The following is a 21,222-nucleotide window of genomic DNA, read 5'->3' as shown; positions in this document are numbered from 1 at the left end:
TTATTTAATGATTAAAGAAATAATTTTAAATATATTGATGTATTTTTTTTATTTTTAAAAAATATTAAAAAAATGTGAATAGAAAAAAAAAATTACAAAACTGACTAGCGGTCGGTTTGAACAGTAGTACTCAGACGGCAGAATAACACTGCTCAAAGTAATTATATGGCTATGAAAGTGTCTGTTAAATTGTCTAAAGGGTGCGGCTACTATGCTGTTCCATTTTGACCGTTGGGCTTACCGCCCAGCGTAAATTTCTTTTTTTTTTTTTTTTTTTCACAATTTTTTTGTATTTTATTTAAAAAATAAAAAAAAATACACCAATACATTTAAAAATACTTCCTTAATCACTAAGTAAAAAAAAAAAAAAAAATTTTTTTTTGACCAGCGGTCAAATTGAGTGGGCAAAATGGGGAGGCAAAGTAGCCTTTTTCATTGTCTAAAATGCTAGATTCTGAAAATATTTATACACTAGCATTGTTTAATATAATCAATTTTTTTATTATAAAACTGATCTAATATTAATATCTAAATTTTTTATGTAGAATTAATGTGTATACTTTTAATTTTTTTAAAGAAGAGAAAAAATGAAAAATGAAAAAATAATTATTAAATAATTTGTTTTTAGTCAATTAGATAGAGTGTTAAAATTATCAGAAGGAAAACATTACTCATCTCGCTGGGCTACGGAATTTTGTTTTTAGTTAATTATTAAAGAAGTATTTTTTAATAATATTATATATATATATATTTTTAAAATAGTAAAAAATTACATGTAAAAAAAAAAAAAAACAAATATAATTAACGGTTGGTATAGAGTCACCCTTTAATTAGAGGAATGACGTGGGAGGGGTCCATTGGAGGGCTGAAGTCATAAAGGGGGAGTTTCTGCAAGATTCTCGCCGTTCATCTTCTGCCGTTCGCAGCTTCGCACCGTTTTCTCTTTGAAAGAAAAAAACAATAAACGCCAAAGATGCACGAAACAGACTATATATTAATGTAATTGTCTGCCCTTCTCTGCACACCAAGCCATTGTGACTCGTGAGAGTTCCATTCGTGCTGAAGAGGCGCACAGAAGGGAGAGACGTGTGAGGCTGTGAGCTAATGCAGCAGAAGGGGAGGTCATACAACCGTAGATCGAGGAGCTTTTCCAGATCTCGTCTTGCAATTGAGGGTTGTTAACCTTTGCATCCCCAAGCCCAATCTCATCGCATTTTTCCCGATCTCGGTTTATTTCTTAGAAATCCCCTCATTTCCTTCCCTCTTGGTGTTTTTTACGTCTCCTTCCTTGCAATTTTTCCGCAATGGATGCTATTCAAGGTACGCCATTTGGTCGTTTTGTTTCGGTTTGGATTTGAGGTCGGTGAATCGGTTTTTGATTTGGAAATGGTTCGTTTTGTAGAACAAGAGCGTGATATGCAGAAGAGCTACTGGATTGAGCACTCTGCGGATTTGACCGTCGAGGCTATGATGCTCGACTCCAAAGCCTCCGATCTCGACAAAGAAGAGCGACCTGAAGTAAATCCCTCTCCTCCGTCTTTCTGATTTCTACTGGGGTAGTGATAGGCTTACGACCTATCTACTATCCATTTACTTTTTATTTTTTTATTTTAAATATTTTTTAATATTCTTAATTATTTAAAAAATATATAAATTTATTAATAATCATTTTTTTAATTATTAAATAAAAAAAATTAAATATAAAAAAAATAATAAATAAATAGTAAGTGAGAAGTAACCTTTTCCCCTTTTCACTGTATTGAGGAGACGTTTGAATTTGCAAGTCATTTCAATTCATTTCAACTCATCTCACTACAATTTAGTACTATTCAGTAACTTTAACTTACAAATCTCACTACTATTCACAACTCATCTCATTACTATTAATAATCTATCTCAACTCATCTCAAGTTATCTTCTAATTCAAATATCTCCTAAATCTACATTTGGACTTGTACATTGAACATCTTTTTTGTGTCTGTGCTGTTGTATTTACTAAGGTTTCGTTTAGTTATTAATCATTTCTCAACTCATCTCAATTTATTATTATAATTTTTTCAAATTTCAATATAAAATATAATAAATAATTTAATTTTTTCAAATCTCAAAATAATAATAATATTAAAAAATAATATTTTAATAATATTTTATCATCTCAACTCAACTCACTTCAACATCCAAACGCAACCTAAATCTGATTTGAGTCGGGCGCAGGAGAGTAGCCCGCTCAAGTTTACCGCTGGTTATTTTTTATTTTTTTAATATATTTAAATATTTTTAAAAAAATATTTTAATATATTTAAAATCACTTCTTTAATTATTAAGTAAAAAAAAAATTTCTTATCAAGCGATGAAGTTGAGGTGTACAACTTGGGAGGCAAATTAGTTTTTTCTATCTGATTTTTATTTTTTTATTATTTTTTAAATAACATTTAGATGTTAAATTGAGTTGAATTGAGATCATAAAATATTATTAGAATATTATTTTTTAATATTATATTATTTTAAAATTTTAAAAAGTTGAATTATTTATTATATTTTATGTTAAAATTTAAAAAAATTATAATGATGAATTAAAAGATTCAAATGCACCCTGAGTATAATTAATTCGGTAAAGTTTTCGACTCCCATTTGGATATTTGAAGCAGTGCTTTTCTAGGGTTCTTGTTAACTGATCCCGACATTCCGCCTAGCAACCAACGCCTACCATTTTTTAAGTGAACAAATACCAATTCTTTAAGCACGTGCCCTTTTCACATGCGGCGTGGACTTCAAAAGAGGGATCCGACTACTGTAATGTGATGGGAAAATGGCGTATGGTTTGTCTTCGAAAGTGGAAATTACTGCTTAAAGTTTTAGGCGTAGGGGCTTCTATGGGATTTGCCAATTATCTGTTTTATCTGCAGGTGCTGCTGAGTTTCAAATTCAATATTCGACAAATTACCATATTTTCTTTGCACACTTCTCTCTTCAAATTTATAACGCGACTATAGGTTAATTGGTTATATACGTAATTTTCCCAATAATATATATAAAACCCATAAGGTACGAAGAAAAATGAAATAGAATAAAGTAACACAACTCTTCCTTTCATGGACCATTGTTCAATTGGGTACGGCCAAGTTGTGCTCTTGCTTTAACTTGGGCCTACAAGCTTGCGATGGCAATATTGAAATAACACCTTTGCGAGTAGCTGGTCATCTTCTTACTTGTTGGAAAACTTTTACTTATTCCAGCTCCATACATACAGCTTTCTTTCTCTCTTTGGCTCTCAAAGCATAAAAGTCCATTTTTATGGGTTTTAGATTTTCTTTCATTTTCTTTATGTATTTTTTCTTTTAATTTCATGGCATTAGTAATATAATCTTTCACGTCTCTCATTGGTTTATACATACGGTCACGACTCTTGTTTCAACTTCCGAGGACTTTGTTGACTATATTGAGTGAGCTATATATATATATATATTTTTTTTTTAAAAATTTCTCTAGTCTTTTCAAAGAAATTTCTTGACTTATGTTGTTTTAAAATTCTGGCCAATCACACGCAGTTTCTAATGATATAATGAGAATTTCTTCCGTGGAACTGAGTAACAGAATTAAAACAGTACTTTTTTTTAATTGATAATTCCATTTTTGTGTTTGTTAATATGCTTGTTGCTAATATGCTCGCTGTTGAATATCCTACACTGAATTAACTGGGTTATAAATAGGTACTTTCACTACTCCCACCGTACGATGGAAAAGCAGTTTTGGAACTCGGAGCAGGTATTGGTCGTTTTACTGGTGAGTTAGCTCAGAGGGCCGGTCACCTTCTTGCTCTGGACTTCATTGAGAGTGTAATAAAGAAGGTAATCGTGGTTCTGTACCTTGCTGAAGATTATTAGCTTTTGAGGGGATTATTTGACTATTCACTTTTCAATGGTCTCCTTGCAGAATGAGAGCATTAATGGACACTTCAAGAATGTCAAATTTATGTGTGCGGATGTGACATCCCCGGACTTGAAAATACCTGAACAATCAGTGGACTTGATATTCTCCAATTGGCTACTTATGTATCTTTCCGATCAAGAGGTAAGTAATATTGAAATTAGTAAAGGCTAGGTGCTATTTTGAGTTTAGTGGAGTCGGAGTATAGGTTTTTATGCTAATGGGTCAATTTTATTGTAAAGTGCAAAGGGATGCAACCCAAGTGCACAAGTATATGCAAAAATAAAGCACCCAATTAGGAATACAAATAGGGAAAACAAAGAGACATAAAAACTATATCATTCTTTTTAGTTACTACAATCAACATTGGCTTAATAACTAACATAGTTTTTCATGTTAATTATTAAGCCTCTGTGGATTCTAGTAACTAAAAAGAATTGACATTATTCGTATGGCTCAGTGTTTACAAGTACTTATGATCAATAACTTAGATGTTGGTATCATGACAGAGTTTAGAAACTAAAATTCTACCAATTTCAAAGGCAAAAATTAAAAATGAAAAAATTACAAATTTTTGATAAGGTAATCTTATAAAAAAACATAAAGGGGGGGCTTAACTCAAATAATTTGGAAGTATTCTAGAGGGAACACTCAGCTAGGGGGAAGAAGAGGAAGAATGAAAGTCTGCAAACTCTAGAAAATCAGAAAAGGGAGCCTTTATGAGTATAGCCAATCAAGCATAAATAGAATTGAACAAAAATGGATTTTACCTCTACCGCTGTCCTCTTGCAAATTTTGAAGGTTTGAGCAGAGCAGTACGTTTCCTGCTAAAAGGAAAAAAAAGTTATAATCTCCCAAATTACTATGATTTTTTGTAACATGATCTTGGAAGGATCAATTTCGATACTTGGTACCCCATTTTGAATCTTAAGTTGCAATCTGCACTCTCTGTGCATTTGTTTAGGCCTAAAAATAACTCATTTGCCCCTACCTGTTCTAATTTTGAAAAACCACATAACTTATAAAAAAAAAAAATTGAAAAACCACATAGGTGCGTATTACAACTGAAGTTTCAAATTGCAACGCCAAGTGTCATAGTTGGTAATTCAGAGGTTGCATTGCAAAAGAGGTGGTAGTTCTAGGGTTGAGTATGAATTTACCATAAAAAAGAAGAAAAGTATCAACTCACCCTCATTTAATCATTCTTTGTTTTACTCCAACTTAATATCATTTTCCTTTCCTAGTTTCTTTTGGTAATTTCTGTGCTGTTAATCCATCATCAAAATCTTTAACAGGAAACTAGTCTCCCACCAAGTATTTCCAAAGAAAGTTATTGTTAAACAGACTAGTCAAGCTGTTTCAGAAGTTGAAGGAGGTTAAGACAGAATTATCATTAAAAAAAATTTAGAGAAATAAAAAATTATGTTTAAATTCTTGCTTGCCTTGGACTGAGGTCAATGGTGACCACTTTCTATGCATAGTAAGGTATACATATCATAATATACATATATCAATTGCTTTGTTATTCCTTATTAATAGCTACAACCGGGTCTTCTTATATCCAGTAGAGCTTTATAACTGTCTTGCAATGCTATTTTATTCATGTGTGGTTCTGCATATGCTACTGATTGCTGAAGTTAGTGTACATTTTTTATTGTTCCGATTATAATGTCAATTTTCATGTGCAATACCTGTTCATGATTTAACAAAAACAGGTTAGATTCAGCCTTTCATCGACTTCTGGTTTCTTGGGAATAACAAGCTAATTAGCTTATTTTCTACACATTTCTTTCAATGCATTGCAGGTGGAGGATTTAGCTGAAAGAATGGTCAAGTGGCTGAAGGTTGGTGGGTTTATTTTCTTTAGAGAGTCTTGTTTTCACCAATCAGGAGATAGCAAGCGAAAGTACAACCCAACCCACTACCGGGAGCCCCGATTTTATACAAAGGTTTTCCTTGTGGAATCTCAGTTTGTCTTCTTCTTCTTCTTTTTTTTTTTTAATTTCTTATTTTTTATTCAATGCTGTGCCTGTGGGGGGTGAATGTGGCAAGAAAACAAATGAGCACTTGCACATTGAACTTGACACTGGCCCCATTTGGATAGTGAGATGAGATGAGATGATTTTAGATGAAAGTTGAAAGTTGAATAAAATATTGTTAGAATATTATTTTTTAATATTATTATTATTTTGGGTTTTGAAAAAGTAGAATTGTTTATTATATTTTGTGTGAGAATTTGAAAAAATTGTAATGATGAGTTGAGATGAAACACTTTCACTATCCAAATGGGGCCTCAATGTGTTGATATGAACTTTGTGTGGAGGCAAGTTAATTACATCGAACTTGATTTGAATGCATTCAACCTGGAAACCAGGCTGTCATATTTATTCTTGTTTTCTAGAGAGAGAATGAAATGGTTTTCAATCAAATTTCCATTCATTTGGGCTGAGTTGCATAATTGTGTGTTTTGGGATATAAAATCTCCAGTTTAGTTTTATTTTGTTTCAAGATACGGTACTCTAATAAATCCATCAACAAAATGGATAACCAAGTTCTATAAACTATTTCTTTCTGTGTCTAGTTGTAGAAAAACATAGAATATGGTCCCTATATATAGTTTCATCTACACGTTTTCTTATGCAAACTACGCGTGGCATAGTGACGTGCTGTCTGTAAATAAAATTTTTTGTTATAGCCATAAATTGGCTCTAAATCATAGTGCTGCAGGTCTTTAAAGAGTGCCATTTACGTGATGGTAAAGGAGATTCATTTGAACTCTCTCTTGTTGGCTGCAAATGTATTGGAGCTTATGTGCGAAACAAAAAGAATCAGAACCAGGTAATACAAAATTGCTTGTGTATTATCTGATCCTTTTACTTAGATTGGTTGTCTGACAAGATGCACATTTAATGTTTTGGAAATACAGATTTGCTGGACATGGCAAAAGATCAGTTCACAAGATGACAGGGGTTTCCAGAGGTTCTTAGACAATGTTCAGTATAAATCCAATGGAATTTTACGTTACGAGCGTGTCTTTGGGGAAGGTTTTGTGAGCACAGGAGGGATAGGTATGCTTTACTGGCCATTCTCTCTCCCTCTCTCCCATTTTTTATATCTGATTGTGAAAATAAAGAGGATAGAAAGACGAAAATTAAGGTTTCTAGTTCTTAATTTCGTGTACTCACATGTATACCTCCGGTATACCTGAGCTATGCCTATCTTTATATCAATCAAATTTCTTCTTACTTATCAAAAAAAAGAAAGAAGAAAATTAAGCACAAAAATGGGTAATTGAACAACAAATGTTTTCCACTAAGTTCTTAAAGATGTTTCTATGACAATAACTTTTTGGGATGTGAACACGCAAGCAGCTAATTTTGCCTTTTTCTTTTTCTTTTGATTTTTTTAATTTTGTAGTTAAATAAAAAATTTCATCTTTTTGTCAATTTTCTTGCTGGTCTGATGAAAACTTTTCATGGTTTCTTTTACATTCTCAATGTTGAGGAATTGCATGTTTTCTTTCTTTCTTTAGCATTTTTTCAGTAACTCATTCTCCACATCATGACCTAGAATTTGTACACAGATTAAATATTTCAGTTTGAACTTAAAACCTAGAAACTAATTATATAAATCAGAAAAACAATTATATTGTTTCTTGTGCACGTATGTTTCTTTTTTAATTTATTTTTTCCTTCGTAAGAGTGAAGGAAAATTCATAGCCCAATTAATCCTAAAGCTCTGTCATTAAGTTTAAGTGAATCTCGTCTTTGGACAGATACAACTAAAGAATTTGTGCAAAAGTTGGAACTAAAGCCTGGCCAGAAGGTCTTAGATGTTGGATGTGGCATTGGGGGAGGTGACTTCTATATGGCTGAGAACTTTGATGTCGACGTGGTTGGGATCGATCTGTCCATAAATATGATTTCTTTTGCTCTTGAGCGTGCTATCGGTTTGAAATGCTCGGTCGAATTTGAAGTTGCTGATTGCACTAAGAAAACATATCCTGAGAACACATTTGATGTGATATATAGCCGTGACACTATTTTGCACATTCAAGTAAGGCAGCTTTCTGTTTCTGTTATAGTTTCTATTTGAACAGTTATAAGCATTTTCTTTTATTTATGTTGTTCATTAAGTTTGCATTTTCATTTTATTTATATTGTTCATTTCAGTTTATGTTTTGTATTATTTATGTTGTTCTTTTCATCAATAATTTGGAATCTGAAAGCTTTATCTCGTATTAGAAGCAGTTATTGTGTGTACCACCCGACGTTAAATGCCCTTTCTATAGATTCCTGTTTAGAATTCATTAGAAGAATACGAGATATGTGGGCAATGATTGAACCTTATGAGCTTTTATCATGCTATCTTTCTGCAATGGTGCTGACTATGGCTTGCTCGGTTACAAGATTCAAGACCTCCGTTATATCTTGTCCGTATGATTTTTAAGTTGGCTAATCCTACTGCATATAGACTTTTATCTCCTAGGTGTTCTATCCACGCAATTATTATGGGTTTAGCTTGGAGGCTCTCTCCCTCTTTGAAATGCATGAATAGTTTCCGGTTAACTTTTCAGGACAAACCTGGATTATTCAGATCCTTCTACAAGTGGTTGAAGCCAGGGGGTAAAATTCTTATCAGTGATTACTGCAAGAGTGCTGGAACTCCATCACCAGAATTTACTGCATATATTAAGCAAAGAGGGTATGATCTATATGACGTTAAAGCATATGGTCAGGTATATGTTTACAATTAAAGGTTTCTCTCGTTTAATGCTTTCTGTGAATCGTTTCATGGCATTCCTCTACATATTTCTTTGGACATAATGAACTTATGTTTCAACTGTGGCACAGATGCTTCGTGATGCTGGTTTTGAGGAGGTCATTGCAGAGGATCGTACTGATCAGGTTCATGTAGATCCGTGTGTATTTGTATGTTGTAAATATGAATCATGTTGAAATTCCTCCTCTTAAGAGAGTTTACTTTTGCATCAGTTCATACACGTTCTGCAGCAGGAATTGAATGCTGTTGAGAAGGACAAGGATGCATTCATCTGCGACTTTTCTGAAGTGCGCTTTTCCTCTTTTTTTTTTTTGGTCTAGCTGTCTTCTTGATTGGTGTTTAAAATTTGTATTAATTGTTTTGTTTCTTTCTTTTTTTTTTCCTTCCTGGTTGATTGATGATATGCAGGAGGACTACAATGAAATTGTTGATGGATGGAAGGCGAAGCTTATCAGGAGTTCTTCCGGCGAGCAGAGGTGGGGTCTGTTCATTGCCAGGAAGAAATGATCCTCTTATCCCTTCATTTTCCCTATCTCTACTAGCTATCAATATGCATTAAGAACAGTCTTGGTGTTTATATTATTGTTGCATCAGATGGTTGATATCTTGATACCATCCTACCTTATTTTTTCAGCAAAACCTGTTCAACTTTAAATAATGAGATAGAGAAAGCTGATGAATTTGCCAATTAGAAAGAGAATAATAAGCATTTGGACTTTTATCTTTGCTTAGTCTAATGATACCAATTATATGATTACTTTATGTTTGTTGGAGAGAATGGTTGTTGATTGTATAACAATTTTCATTACCCGTAACTTCTTATATTTTGGTGATTGACTTTATAGGTTATGGCAGATTGGTGACTTAAAAAAGTATTTGATATTTTGATGTAAAGGGCTTTTCAGGTGAATTTACCCCCATTAGTGTAATCAACATATCTAGAGAAACTTAAGTTTACTTTTCTCGTTCATACTGAAAATAGATTTACAAGGGTTTATTTATAGATTACAATGCTGAAATAGATCAGGAAAGAAATAACTAATTGATAAAAAAAGAAATAGATAAGAAAAGAAATAACTCTTAAAAAGAAAAGATAAATCTCCTAAAAAACTCTTTTAAGATATTCACAAATTTACAACAAATTCCCTACAATACATTCTGATTGAGTCGTCCAACACTCCCCCTCAAGTTGGCTTGAAGATATCTTCGATGGCCAGCTTGCTGTTCAAGTTCTCAAACTGTTTCTTTGGCAGTCCCTTGGTAAATATATCAGCTACTTGTTCAGGCAAACAGATCAGTCCACTATATATCTTCTCCTTTATGAAATGTTTGTCAACTTCAACATATGTTGTTCTATCATGAAGTATCGGATTGTGAGCAATGGCTATGGCAGCTTTATTATCACAATATAATCTCAAAGGTAGTGAATTCTCAACCCTCAATTCTTCAAGTAAATCTTTTAATCCATAACACTTCCCCAAGCAAGTCAAGTATATATTTCCTCTGTGAAACAAAAATACCTCTCTTAGACCTTACAAATTCCATACCAAGAAAATACTTCAAGCTGCCCAAGTCTTTGATCTCAAAGTCATTAGCAAGCACCTTCTTTAATCTTTCAATTTCACTGCTGTCATTTCCTGTCAAAATAATGTCATCAACATAGACAATTAAAACAACAACTTTCCTTTCACTTGAGTGCGTATAGAATATAGTGTGATCAGCTTGACCTTGAATGTAACCGTGACTCTTTACGGCACTTCCATAGCGGTCAAACCAAGCTCTAATGGATTGCTTGAATCCATACAATGACTTTTTCAATTTGCACACTTTTTCTCTACCAAGTTTACTTTCAAAACCTAGTGGTAACTCCATAAAATCTTCCCCCTCTAGATCTCTATTTAAGAATACATTCTTTACATCTAACTCGTGTAAGAACCAATTAAAATGTACAACCAAAGACAGTAACACTCAGATTGAGTTTATCTTTATCACGAGAGCAAAAGTTTCTTGGTAGTCAATTCCATAGGTTTGTGTGAATCCCTTGCCTACGAGTCTCGCCTTTTATCTTTCTACATTGCCATTAGCCTTGCATTTCACAGTCAACACCCACTTACATCCTACACACTTTTTCTCCTTAGGTAAATCAACAATCTTCCAAGTCTCGTTCTTCCCGGAGTGCGTTCATCTCTTCAAGAACTACTAATTTCCAATCTAGATGATCTAGTGCTTCATGAATATTCCTTGGTACAAATAGATAAGAAATATTGGATGTAAAGACCTTATGATTATTAGAAAGTCTATGATAGGACATAAATTTAACAATAGGATGTGTGGTACAGGTTCTAATTCCTTTCCTAATGGCTATCGGTTCATCAAAGTCTACAGGTTTATCACTAGGAAATCTAGGAAATATAGTAGAAGAAAGATTACTAGGAATTGTAGGTTGGAATTTCTGATGACCATGCTTTGGAGATGATGATTGAACTTGCTCTGGAATTTTAGGCTGATGATCTTTATTATTGTAATGATACCTTCTTCTAGTATAAACACGAAGCTCGGAAGGAGTAGGATCATCCTGTAGCTTTTCTCCTCCTGTTTGTGATTCACTTATACTTTGCACAAGAGGATTAGAATTTCCTGTGTTTTCTTTATTTAAAATTTCAGTTTTTTGAGTATTTAATGGATGAGATATGTCAAGAAAAGTACTAGATAGAGGGCTGGAAGTATGCCAAAAATGATATTCACTCTCTTTCTCCCCTTGAAGATCAGTTGGGTTAAAATAAGATTAATTTTCAACAAAAACAACATCCATACTCTTTATGAATTTTGTTTGTTTTTGGATTCAAACATTTATACCCTTTTTTATTTGGAGCATAATCAAGAAAGGGGTTTGCTATGCATCTGCCTACACCCGGCACACACTTCACATATATATATATATATATATATATTTTTTTTACACTCAATGCATTGAGTGTGTGCCGGTGTAGGCAGATGCAAAAATTTTTCCATCAAGAAAAACACACTTTTCAGCCCGAGGGACAAGCTTAGATCGAAGGTGAGATGGTATATGAACAAAAACTCTGCATCCAAAAACTTTTAGTGGTAGATCCGAGACTACTCTATTATCAGGGAAAGAATTTTTCAGGCAAGATAAAGATGTAGCAAATTTTAAAACACGGGTAAACATTCTATTAATGAGATAACATGTAGTTAAAATGGCATCTCCCCACAAATATTTTGGAATATGCATTGAAAACATTATAGCCCGTGCAACCTTAAGTAAATGATGGTTTTTTCTTTTTGCGATACCATTTTGTTGCAGTAGTGTATCCCGATACCATTTTGTTGTAGCAGCATATCTCGACAAGTAGATTGACGTTGAAAACCATTTTCCTTTCAAAAAAATTCCCAAGTATTGGTTAAAGTATTCTATACCATTATCTGTACGAAGAATACTTATTTGGGTTTGAAATTGATTTTCAATTATATGATAAAAATCCTTGAATAATTTTGACACATCAAAATTTTCACTCATCAGGTATATCCAGCAAAGGCGAGTGTGGTCATCTATAGCGGTTATAAACCATTTCTTCCAAGATACGGTAGTAATCTTCGAAGGACCCCAAACATCATTATGAATTAAATAAAAAAATTTCGACACACGATATGTTTTCAAATTATAGGAAACTCGATGACCTTTTAATAAAACACAAGTTTCACAACGAAAGGAATTACAATCCAAATCCTTAAACAAACTAGGAAACAAATATTTTAAATAAGAAAAACTAGGATGTCCTAGTCTAAGAGGCCAAATCATTATTTGATCGCGGACATGAATAAAACTAGAGCTACAACTTAGGCCATGAGCTTGTTTATTGTTGAATAGAGTATCATCAAAATAATAAAGGTCATCGATCATCCTAACACTGCCAATCATCATTCTTGAGCTCTGGTCCTGAAATTCATAATGAGAATAATAAAATATGACTCGACAATTAGAATCGTAGGATAATTTACTGACAGACAAAAGATTGCAAAAAAACTTAGGAACATGAAGAACATATTTTAAATCTATTCTTGGAAATTCTAATGGAACCTGTGCCTGCTATTGGTGAAAAACTTCCATCAGCAATGCTTACTTGTTTATTACCCAAACAAGGACAATAAGAATGAAATAACTGAGGGAGACTAATCATATGGTCAGATCAGATGCATCTAAATAAATGATCCATAGTACAGGTGTTGAACAAGTCGAATAAGCACTAGGAATATTACCTGTTTGGGCCAAGGAATCAGTAGAAGTACCAGATATTAGATTAGATTTTAGCAGTTGAAGGAGATGATCCACCTGATCTGAACTGAGAAAGTTTGTCTTTGCTTCATTTGCTTTCAGGTTGGTGTGACTGCCTCCAGGTTTGCTTCTCTTACAGTTTACTGGTTTTCCATAGAGTTTCCAGCAAGTTTCTCGTGTGGCATGGCTTATTACAATAATAACACCATACTCGAGGTTTTTCCTCATACTTCCATTGAGTAGAGTATGACCCATGTGATGAGGCATTAGCTGTAGCAATTGTATTCGAATTATTGGAATTAGTAGCAGTCAAAGTCGAGTTCTCTACTGCTCCATCAATTCCCTTCCATTTTAGCATGACATTCCGACGACAATCTTCACATCGTACTTCAAAAAATACCTCTCCAATTGGAGGCAAAGGTTGTCTACTCAGAATTCTCCCTCTGACTTCATCAAACTCGCCATTGAGTCCAGCCAAGAATTTAAATACTCTTGCATTTTCCACCATCTTTTTGTTATGGTTGCAGTCATCAGGGCTCTTCCATTCATACTCATTGAATAGGTCCAAGTCCTGCCACAGCCCCTCAAGGACATTAAAGTATTTCGTAACATTTTATTTCCCTTGTTGCGTCTTGCCAATTTTTTGCTGCAACTCATAGATCTGTGAATAATTTCCAAGGTCAGAATATATCTGACTAACATTATCCCAGAGTTCCTTAGCAGTTGAGTAGCACTTGTAGTTGTCACTAATCTCTTCATCCATGGAGTTCACGAGCCACGAAATAGTCATGGAATTTTCAGCATCCCATGTAGAATATGATGCATCTGTTTTGGCAGGCGTCTTGATTTCATCAATAAGGTATCCGATTTTCCCCCTCCCTCAAATATACATTCACAGAGATTGTGACCACCGCAAGTAATTGGCTTCATTGAGACGAATATTTTGTAATTTAGACAGAATGAGGCTCGGTATGGGCAGGTTTGTTGTGATCAGTGTTTGTCTTGATCAAGGAAGAGGGTTTGGATGTATCGGACATGATGAAAGAAAGGGATTATGGAAGTGAACAAAGTGGAGAAACGGTAATAAGGCCTAGAATTTAAATGCTATGGCTCCCGGTAGGTTTAGAGTTTGATTAAAAAAAAAAAAAACCTAGAATGAGATACCCAGGTTTGGCTCTGATACCATCTAGAGAAACTGAAGTTTACTTTTCTCATTCATACTGAAAATAGATTTACAAGGGTTTATTTATAGATTACAATGCTGAAATAGATAAGGAAAGAAATAACTAATTGATAAGGAAAGAAATAGATAAGGAAAGAAATAGCTCTTAAAAAGAAAAGATAAATCTCTTAAAAAACTCTCCTAAGATATTCACAAATTTACAACAAGCTTCCTAAAATACATTCTAATTGAGTCGTCCAACAACATAGCGGCATGTTCGTACCTGATTAATTGTATAAGAATAAGTATAAGTCAGATAGATGTTCAACAGACAGCTCAACCTTTGGAGTAGACTAAGCTCGTTTGGACACTAGAGTATCTCATAATTCTGTGAATGGTAGTGAAATAGTTTGAGTTAAAATGTTTTATTAAATTCTGGGAAATGAGAAAAAAAGTTGAATAAAAATATTATAAAATTAAAAAATTGTTGGAATATAATTTCTTAATATTATTTTTGTTTTGAAATTAGAGAAAATTGTATTGAATTTTGTATTTTGTTTTGTTGTTTGTAAAAGTTGTATTAGTTTTTGTGTTTGGATAATGGTTAGATAATGATTAAATGAAAAAGTTGAATATTTGAGATTGAAAAGTGTTGTGTTTGAGTAATATTTGAGAATGAAATTATGAGAAGTTTTGAGAAAATTTGAGAATCTCATGTTTCATCTCTATGTCCAAACATCCCCGAAACCTTTTTGTCCAAAACAAAATTAGGCAGCATGTGCAAACATATAGAAACAGCCCAACACTCCTTGGGATCTTGTAGATTTTGGGTAGATTGAGAACATGGAGAACAATAAACAAAACACTATTTAACAAGATGATATTTATGTGTAGACTATAGGGTGTATGCTTCTTGCTGGAATAGAATATACAGTAAAAACAAGCATTTAGAGGTCACCAGAGCTAGAGGAGTCACTTGAACATATCCATTTCATCCTTTCTTACAATAACTGGTGAAGTGGAGAGACCATTTTGGAGTTTTTGCTTTTCTGAAACTAGCAGGAGATCTCCTTTTCGAGTAGCCTGTTCAGTTTCATTAGCTTCATTGGGTGGTAAAGATCCTAATATCTGTACCATTAAGCTTCCACCTGCCATAGTCAGTTTGATAAAGATCTCAATATCTGCATGCTGAGAATGAAGAATAATATGCAACTTTTTTGTGGTAAAAAAAAATGAAAACCTCCTATCTCGAATAATAACTAATCATGCACTGTGCGATGCACAGAAAAAGAGTTTAATTTTACGTGTATATATATATATATATATTTTTTTTTTTATGTCGGAGAACCTCTCCAAGGCAGGTCCCTTTGGACCGACTTATGTTTATATGTTATAGATGTAATATAAATCTAAATCTATGGTTAAGGGCTAACATAGAAGTTGTTAATTTCTGCTGGTCCATCATGGAGGCTCTATTTGAAGCATTCTATAGTTCCATGGTTTTGCTCTTAACTTTGAAAAGAGAACTAATCGAAATGGGTAAAGATGAAGCAGCAATTCTTACAACTACACTTGGAAGAGTTAAAAACAAGAGCAGGACCTGTTATAAAGGATTACTAAGGATGTAGTTGCAAGAATTGCCACTCTAATGCTTCCTGAAGGTGCACAAGGAGGATTCATTGTAGTGTTCAGATGCTGTCTTTTTAAGACAATTAGACAGAACAGGAAACTGAGACATATTGTGTTCTGGATTTCTACTGCTGTTTTTCTTGTTCTCTTTGGTTTGGCATTTCATTTTTAAATAGTGAATAGTAAAATTTGCAAGATCCAATAATCAAGCACAAATATAGCTGTAATTTTGCATCCAAAACAAAAATGTCTGAAATACGAGAAACTACAACACAAAGGCGAGTTAAGATCGGAATATAGGTAAAAGAAAAAATTAACATTTACCAAGGACAAGAGCAGCTCCAATCCATCCAATTGTACCCCACCTTTCCCCAAGGAGAAACCAAGCAAAACCTGCACCCCAGAGTGGCTCCAGCCCATAAATTATGGCTGTTTCTGTTGCTGAAACGTCACGCATGGCTGCAATCTATAGAGGAAAAAAGGAGGAGCAGTCATTGGTATCAGAAAACAAGCACCCTACATACACACCAAAACTACATGGACTGCTGAAGTAACTGCATGCATTCTTAAAGAAACCTTTCTGCACAATTGCTATGCTGTCTTTCATGATCATAAATATGGTTCAAGGAAAAAAAAAAAAACTCAAAAGACATGCAACATATGGGTGGGGGGGGGGGGCTAAGAAAAAATACCTCTACCCACAGGCACAATCCAGTTGAGAATACGCCGGTATAAAGAGCAGCTATCCATGGAAATGCGACAATCGAATCCCATAATTCTGTCCATGTCCATGATGATTGGTTATAGCCATTCACACCATCATACCATCCTCCAATTAAAACCCAGATGGTCGATAACAGGGCAACTACACACACCTACGTGAAAAACCATAGACTCGTTGATATGCATAGATTGCAAATCTGCATCATCCAAATAGCCATATTTAGGTGCACTTGAGAAAGGTAGCACATTTAGGGCAGGGAAAAAACCTCGTATCCAAGAAGTGCTAAGAAGTTTTCTTTCTTTGTGTTTCTTGATATATGTTCGGTTCGAAGCATGTGAATTCCAAAAAAAATTGCACTCAAAAAGTTCAAGAGATCTCCAACCTGAAAATATTAGGATTTTATGAAATTTATCCCATTCAACCATTCACAGAGACACCAGTGATGCAAAGAGCATATATTATCCATAAGATATTCTGATGAAGAACCATGTAGTGCTTACACTTGGAGGAGATCCACTGCATTCCAGCATAGCAATCCCAACAGAGGACATGAGAATTCCAAACCATGTACGGGTAGGTACAATTGCTCCTAAGAGGCCATCAAGCAAAGGTACCACAATAACCTGTTCAATTATTACAAGAATTAGTCAGAACTTCTCTCTGTCATGTAGGGCAGCAGAAGTCTTATTGTGGTGGTGACAAAAGTCATGTATGTGGGAATGCTTGAGAAAAGCTAGTTTAAATACATTTTTTTCCTTTTCCACTTGGGGGAAAATCAACTGTTCCGAGTGAACTCCAAAAGATAAAAGAAGATATCTTGGGGATTGTACCAAGAAATCAAGAGAAGTTATTTGCAACAAAGTATCAAATCTTCAGTGCCTGAGATCTACTTTCTTTTTGCAACCAATCCATAGTTAATTGCACTTCCCACTGTCCCATAGGTACAGTTGGGGTAAGGGTCTGGCCCCCAGGGTTCAAATCCCTCCATCAACTAAGGCTGTGTATGCCCTTAAAAGTTGCTAGAAAAAAGAAATCATAGTTAATGATTGTAGGCGAAAAGAAATGTGTTGAGTATGAGCTTACTGTAAACAAAGAAATGAATGATGCACGCCCTGCATCAGCTGTAAGCAGACCAACTGCCTCAATAAGGTACCCTAAACTCACCCACAATCCCAACTCCATCCCTGCATTGCGAGTCTTGATGTCATCTTGAGCATGAAAGACAAATGGCAAAAACGGGATGGCTGACACAACAAATCGCACTGCAGAGAAGGTTGCTGCATCCATGCTAGTTTCAACATCTTTCACAACTGGAATGTTGCTTGCTGCAATTTAAAAGCAACATAATCCTCCACACGTCATGATTTTAGGATTTTTGACTCAAACTTCATGACTTACCAAGATTTGAAAGTATGAATCCCTAGCTAATTAACTATAACTCATATTAAATATAAACATTAATGAATACATTTAAGACATATGCATAATACTCCCAATCAGTAAGTTTTCTAAGGTAGCCAAGGCATTTTCTCTGATACTTTAACCAAAGCCGCATTACCCATCATCCTAGCACATCAAATTTTACATAGAGAAAGTCCTCCATCTAGGATTATATTTTTTCAATTGATATACCCTCTATTAAGATTATGCTAGATACCTAATTTTTCCTTCATCTCAGTGATCAGATCTTGATAGAGATAACAAATTAAAATACTATGAAAAGTAAATATGGAACTTTTCGTAGTTTTCCAAATAATATGAATCGAACTCCTTAAAGCAAGGACAGCCTCTACCAATTAAGTTCAGTACGGATTTGAAGGAAGAGATCAAAGTTGAATACCAAAGATAACAGTGATGACATTTAGCATGATAATGCTCCTTATCTTCTTGGATGAAAACCAAAATTTCAGCCACAAAGGCCGCTTTCTAGCAAGCGATTTCAATCCCACCTTCAAAGGATTCTGAGCCTTAGCTTTCTTTATCATCTGCTTCAATATACTGGAATCATCAACATGAACAACTGAGAAACTCAAATCATGTTTCCTTTCATTCTCTGCAGATTTCTTGCTCGTTGTGTGCCTAAAAGTAGCTGCATAAGAAGTAGAACAAGAAGAAGAAGAAGATGCAGATCTTGTAGAATTACAAGAAGAAGAAGAGGTGGGTGTTTGTGATGAGGAGGGGCCCAATGAGCAAGCAATAAAAGGGTGCAGTTTATTATGCTGGCCGTTGGGAATGGTGGCAAAGAAGTGAAACATGGAGGAAGGTTTATGAAAGTAGCATGAGATTTTGGAAGCAGAGTTTTGACATCTTGTTTTTGTCTTCCATGTTGTTGTTGATAATGATTGGCAAGCCATGGTTGAGACAGAGAGTAGTCTTACAGCACATCTAATTCCCAAGATGTTCAGAACTAAGGAGATTGCAAGGGAGTGATCATTTTCATTTTCCAGCAGAAATCTTCAAGAATAATTTGCAGAGAGAAAGAGGGAGAGAGAATGGTGTTTTTAAGTGGAAGTTTTAGGACCATGGAAGTGGAGAGGACAACAGGACAATGATATTTCTTTCAGCAGGGAGTAAGGAGTGATTAGCAACTTGTGGCACATGGTTCAAGCGGTGATCCAATGTTTTTTATTTTATTATTATTATTATTATTATTATATATATATATTATTTTATTATTTCGAACTCGTTTTCATGCTATAAACATTATTAGTAATGGAATATAGTAGTGAAGTGTGTAGTACAATTATTTTAAAAAATAATAAAATTTATTATTAAAAAATTAATTTTTTTCTATATAAATCTCGTATATATTTATTTTTAAAATATATAATATTTATACAATCCTAACTATAACTATAATCTTTATTTTCCTTTATAGTTAGGATGGTAGGAGAAATGTAGAAACTAGAACGTACGTACACCGACCGACGGGCTGGGATCGAGCAAGGCATGGCCTCCAATTATTTTGTTTTCAAACAATACTATTTGTTTATCTTAAATTTTATTATTTTTAATCATATCAATTAATATAAAAAATTTTAAATGATTATATAATTCAATCACTTGAATAAAAAACTTATTTAAAATATAACACATCAATCAGTATGACTCTGATCAAATGATAAAATTTAAGATGAAAAAGATTATTTTTTATTTTTTTATTTATTGAATTACCAATTTATTTTTATTTTTATTCATAATTTTGTTGAAAAAACTATCATCCGTACTCTCAAACAAATCTCGTTTATTTTCACAACTCATCTAAATTTATTTCATCACTCATTTTATTTAATCATTATAATTTTTTTAAATTTTCACACAAAATAAAATAAACAATTTAATTTTTTTAAATATTAAAATAAAAATAATATTAAAAAAATATATTTTAATAATATTTTATTTAATTTTTAATTTTAATATTAACTATCTCATCTCATATGTAAAAACAAACGAAAAAGATTTATGCACATTGTATCCCAAATCCCTAAAATTGACTTGTTGCAACCTCAGTTTATTTGAAAAAAAAAAAAAAACTAACAGTACTTTGAAGTTTGAACTCAATTGGACATGGCACATTAAAATCTTCATGAGGGGTACGAAGTATTAGACTTTTGTTGGACATAAATATACGCTATTGGCAAGAAAAAAAAGCTGTTGGGCAACCAAAAGAACGATCACAAGAAGTCCACATGATATGAGGCAAGGAAAGGTACTAGGGTTAGGCCACTTTGATGGAGTCGAGACTACTCAACTCAAACCTCCGACTCCGATTTGGGTAGGAGGTCATTTCGCACTCGAACTACAACTCCAATTAGGAGCCAATTTTGCTAGAGATAGAGTCAGAGTCGGAGCCCAATTCAAAGTTGGGTTGGGTCCATGTGTCTCTTATCCTATTTTTGGGCTTGATTCAATTTTTTTATGCCCCACCTATTTTTATATTTCTACATTATTAATTTTGTAACTCATATAAGCAATAAAAGTCTAAATACCAAAGATCTAAATCTACAATGTAAAATAAAAGACAACATCATAAATAAAGTTATAAATTATAATCCATCTATATTAAATCAAGCTCCGATGATCACGTAACAGTTCAAGCAGATCACGTGCTCAAGCAGATCAGGTAACAGCTCAAGCAAAATCTTCTGCAGATCAGGCCAAGTCCCAAATTGCGGAACAGCTCAACATAACAGCTTAGCAAAGAAGAAATAACAAAGAATCCTGGACCTTGATTTCAGTTTCTGTTATACGGCTTTCCGTTTCTGCTTCACGTCTTTATAGTGTTATTTTGAATTTTGAATGATCTTCCGTTACTCACAATTGTATTATATATTCATAGACTCTGTACACAATTTATTCACAGAAAAATATACAAAGATCATTTCAGCCTATCTGTTAGTAATTCCTATATGGTATCAGTTAGAAAGACCTGCATCATCTGCTAAACTCTTCTTCTCTGCTCACGCCCATACCCACTCTTTCTACAAATTCTATTTTTTTTTCTCCTCCTCTGACTTCATCGAAACCATGACTACCAACTCTTCCTCTCCCTCTAATGATACTCTCACCACTCTACCTATCTTCAATCCTTCTAGCATATCAATATTACTAAACTTACCCACACCAACTTTTCAAATTGGAAAGCTACCATGCTGCCCTTTCTCAAGGGTCAAAAAGTTTTTGGATACGTTGATGGTACCCTCA

The 21,222-nt window shown here is 33.8% G+C and overlaps 2 protein-coding genes across 3 annotated transcripts; one reads left to right on the top strand and one right to left on the bottom strand.

Annotated features, from left to right (window-relative positions):
- Nucleotides 1-909: 909 nt before the first annotated feature.
- Nucleotides 910-9,482, top strand: LOC108986188 (phosphomethylethanolamine N-methyltransferase-like). Its single transcript, XM_018958719.2, has 12 exons — nt 910-1,320; nt 1,403-1,518; nt 3,711-3,848; nt 3,934-4,071; nt 5,733-5,876; nt 6,655-6,765; nt 6,854-6,995; nt 7,703-7,983; nt 8,504-8,665; nt 8,781-8,834; nt 8,922-8,996; nt 9,118-9,482. Exons 1-12 carry the CDS (start codon nt 1,305-1,307, stop codon nt 9,214-9,216), a joined length of 1,476 nt encoding a protein of 491 aa, XP_018814264.2. The 5' UTR covers nt 910-1,304; the 3' UTR covers nt 9,217-9,482.
- Nucleotides 9,483-14,196: 4,714 nt separating this feature from the next.
- Nucleotides 14,197-19,116, bottom strand: LOC108986187. Of its 2 annotated transcripts, XM_018958717.2 has the most exons (8): nt 18,359-19,087; nt 17,602-17,843; nt 17,019-17,141; nt 16,784-16,900; nt 16,487-16,669; nt 16,119-16,260; nt 15,124-15,313; nt 14,197-14,448 (listed from the first exon to the last, which is right to left on the bottom strand). In XM_018958717.2, the coding sequence occupies exons 1-7, from the start codon at nt 18,870-18,872 to the stop codon at nt 15,138-15,140; spliced, it is 1,497 nt and encodes a 498-aa protein (XP_018814262.2). In that variant the 5' UTR covers nt 18,873-19,087; the 3' UTR covers nt 14,197-14,448; nt 15,124-15,137. The 2 variants fall into 2 exon arrangements, with proteins under 2 accessions (XP_018814262.2, XP_018814261.2); XM_018958716.2 differs by lacking the exon at nt 14,197-14,448 and having other exon boundaries at nt 14,953-15,313; nt 18,359-19,116.
- Nucleotides 19,117-21,222: the final 2,106 nt, after the last annotated feature.

This window comes from Juglans regia, chromosome 6 (assembly GCF_001411555.2).
Source record: "Juglans regia cultivar Chandler chromosome 6, Walnut 2.0, whole genome shotgun sequence".
In the NCBI taxonomy this organism is placed as follows: Eukaryota; Viridiplantae; Streptophyta; class Magnoliopsida; order Fagales; family Juglandaceae; genus Juglans; species Juglans regia.
Note: the sequence above shows the minus strand (reverse complement) of the source record. Positions and strands in the feature narration are given on the sequence as shown.

What these genes read in the sequence shown, in the direction of transcription:
- LOC108986188 (XM_018958719.2), top strand. An exon ending in ACGTTAAAGCATATGGTCAG is followed by an intron (nt 8,666 to 8,780) that starts GTATATGTTTAC and finishes ACTGTGGCACAG; the next exon opens with ATGCTTCGTGATGCTGGTTT. An exon ending in TCATCTGCGACTTTTCTGAA is followed by an intron (nt 8,997 to 9,117) that starts GTGCGCTTTTCC and finishes GATGATATGCAG; the next exon opens with GAGGACTACAATGAAATTGT.
- LOC108986187 (XM_018958716.2), bottom strand. Translation starts at nt 18,872, where the DNA reads ATGGCTTGCCAATCATTATCAACAACAACATGGAAGACAAAAACAAGA. An exon ending in TAGCACTTCTTGGATACGAG is followed by an intron (nt 16,670 to 16,783) that starts GTTTTTTCCCTG and finishes TTTTTCACGTAG; the next exon opens with GTGTGTGTAGTTGCCCTGTT. An exon ending in GATTGTGCCTGTGGGTAGAG is followed by an intron (nt 16,261 to 16,486) that starts GTATTTTTTCTT and finishes TTTCCTCTATAG; the next exon opens with ATTGCAGCCATGCGTGACGT.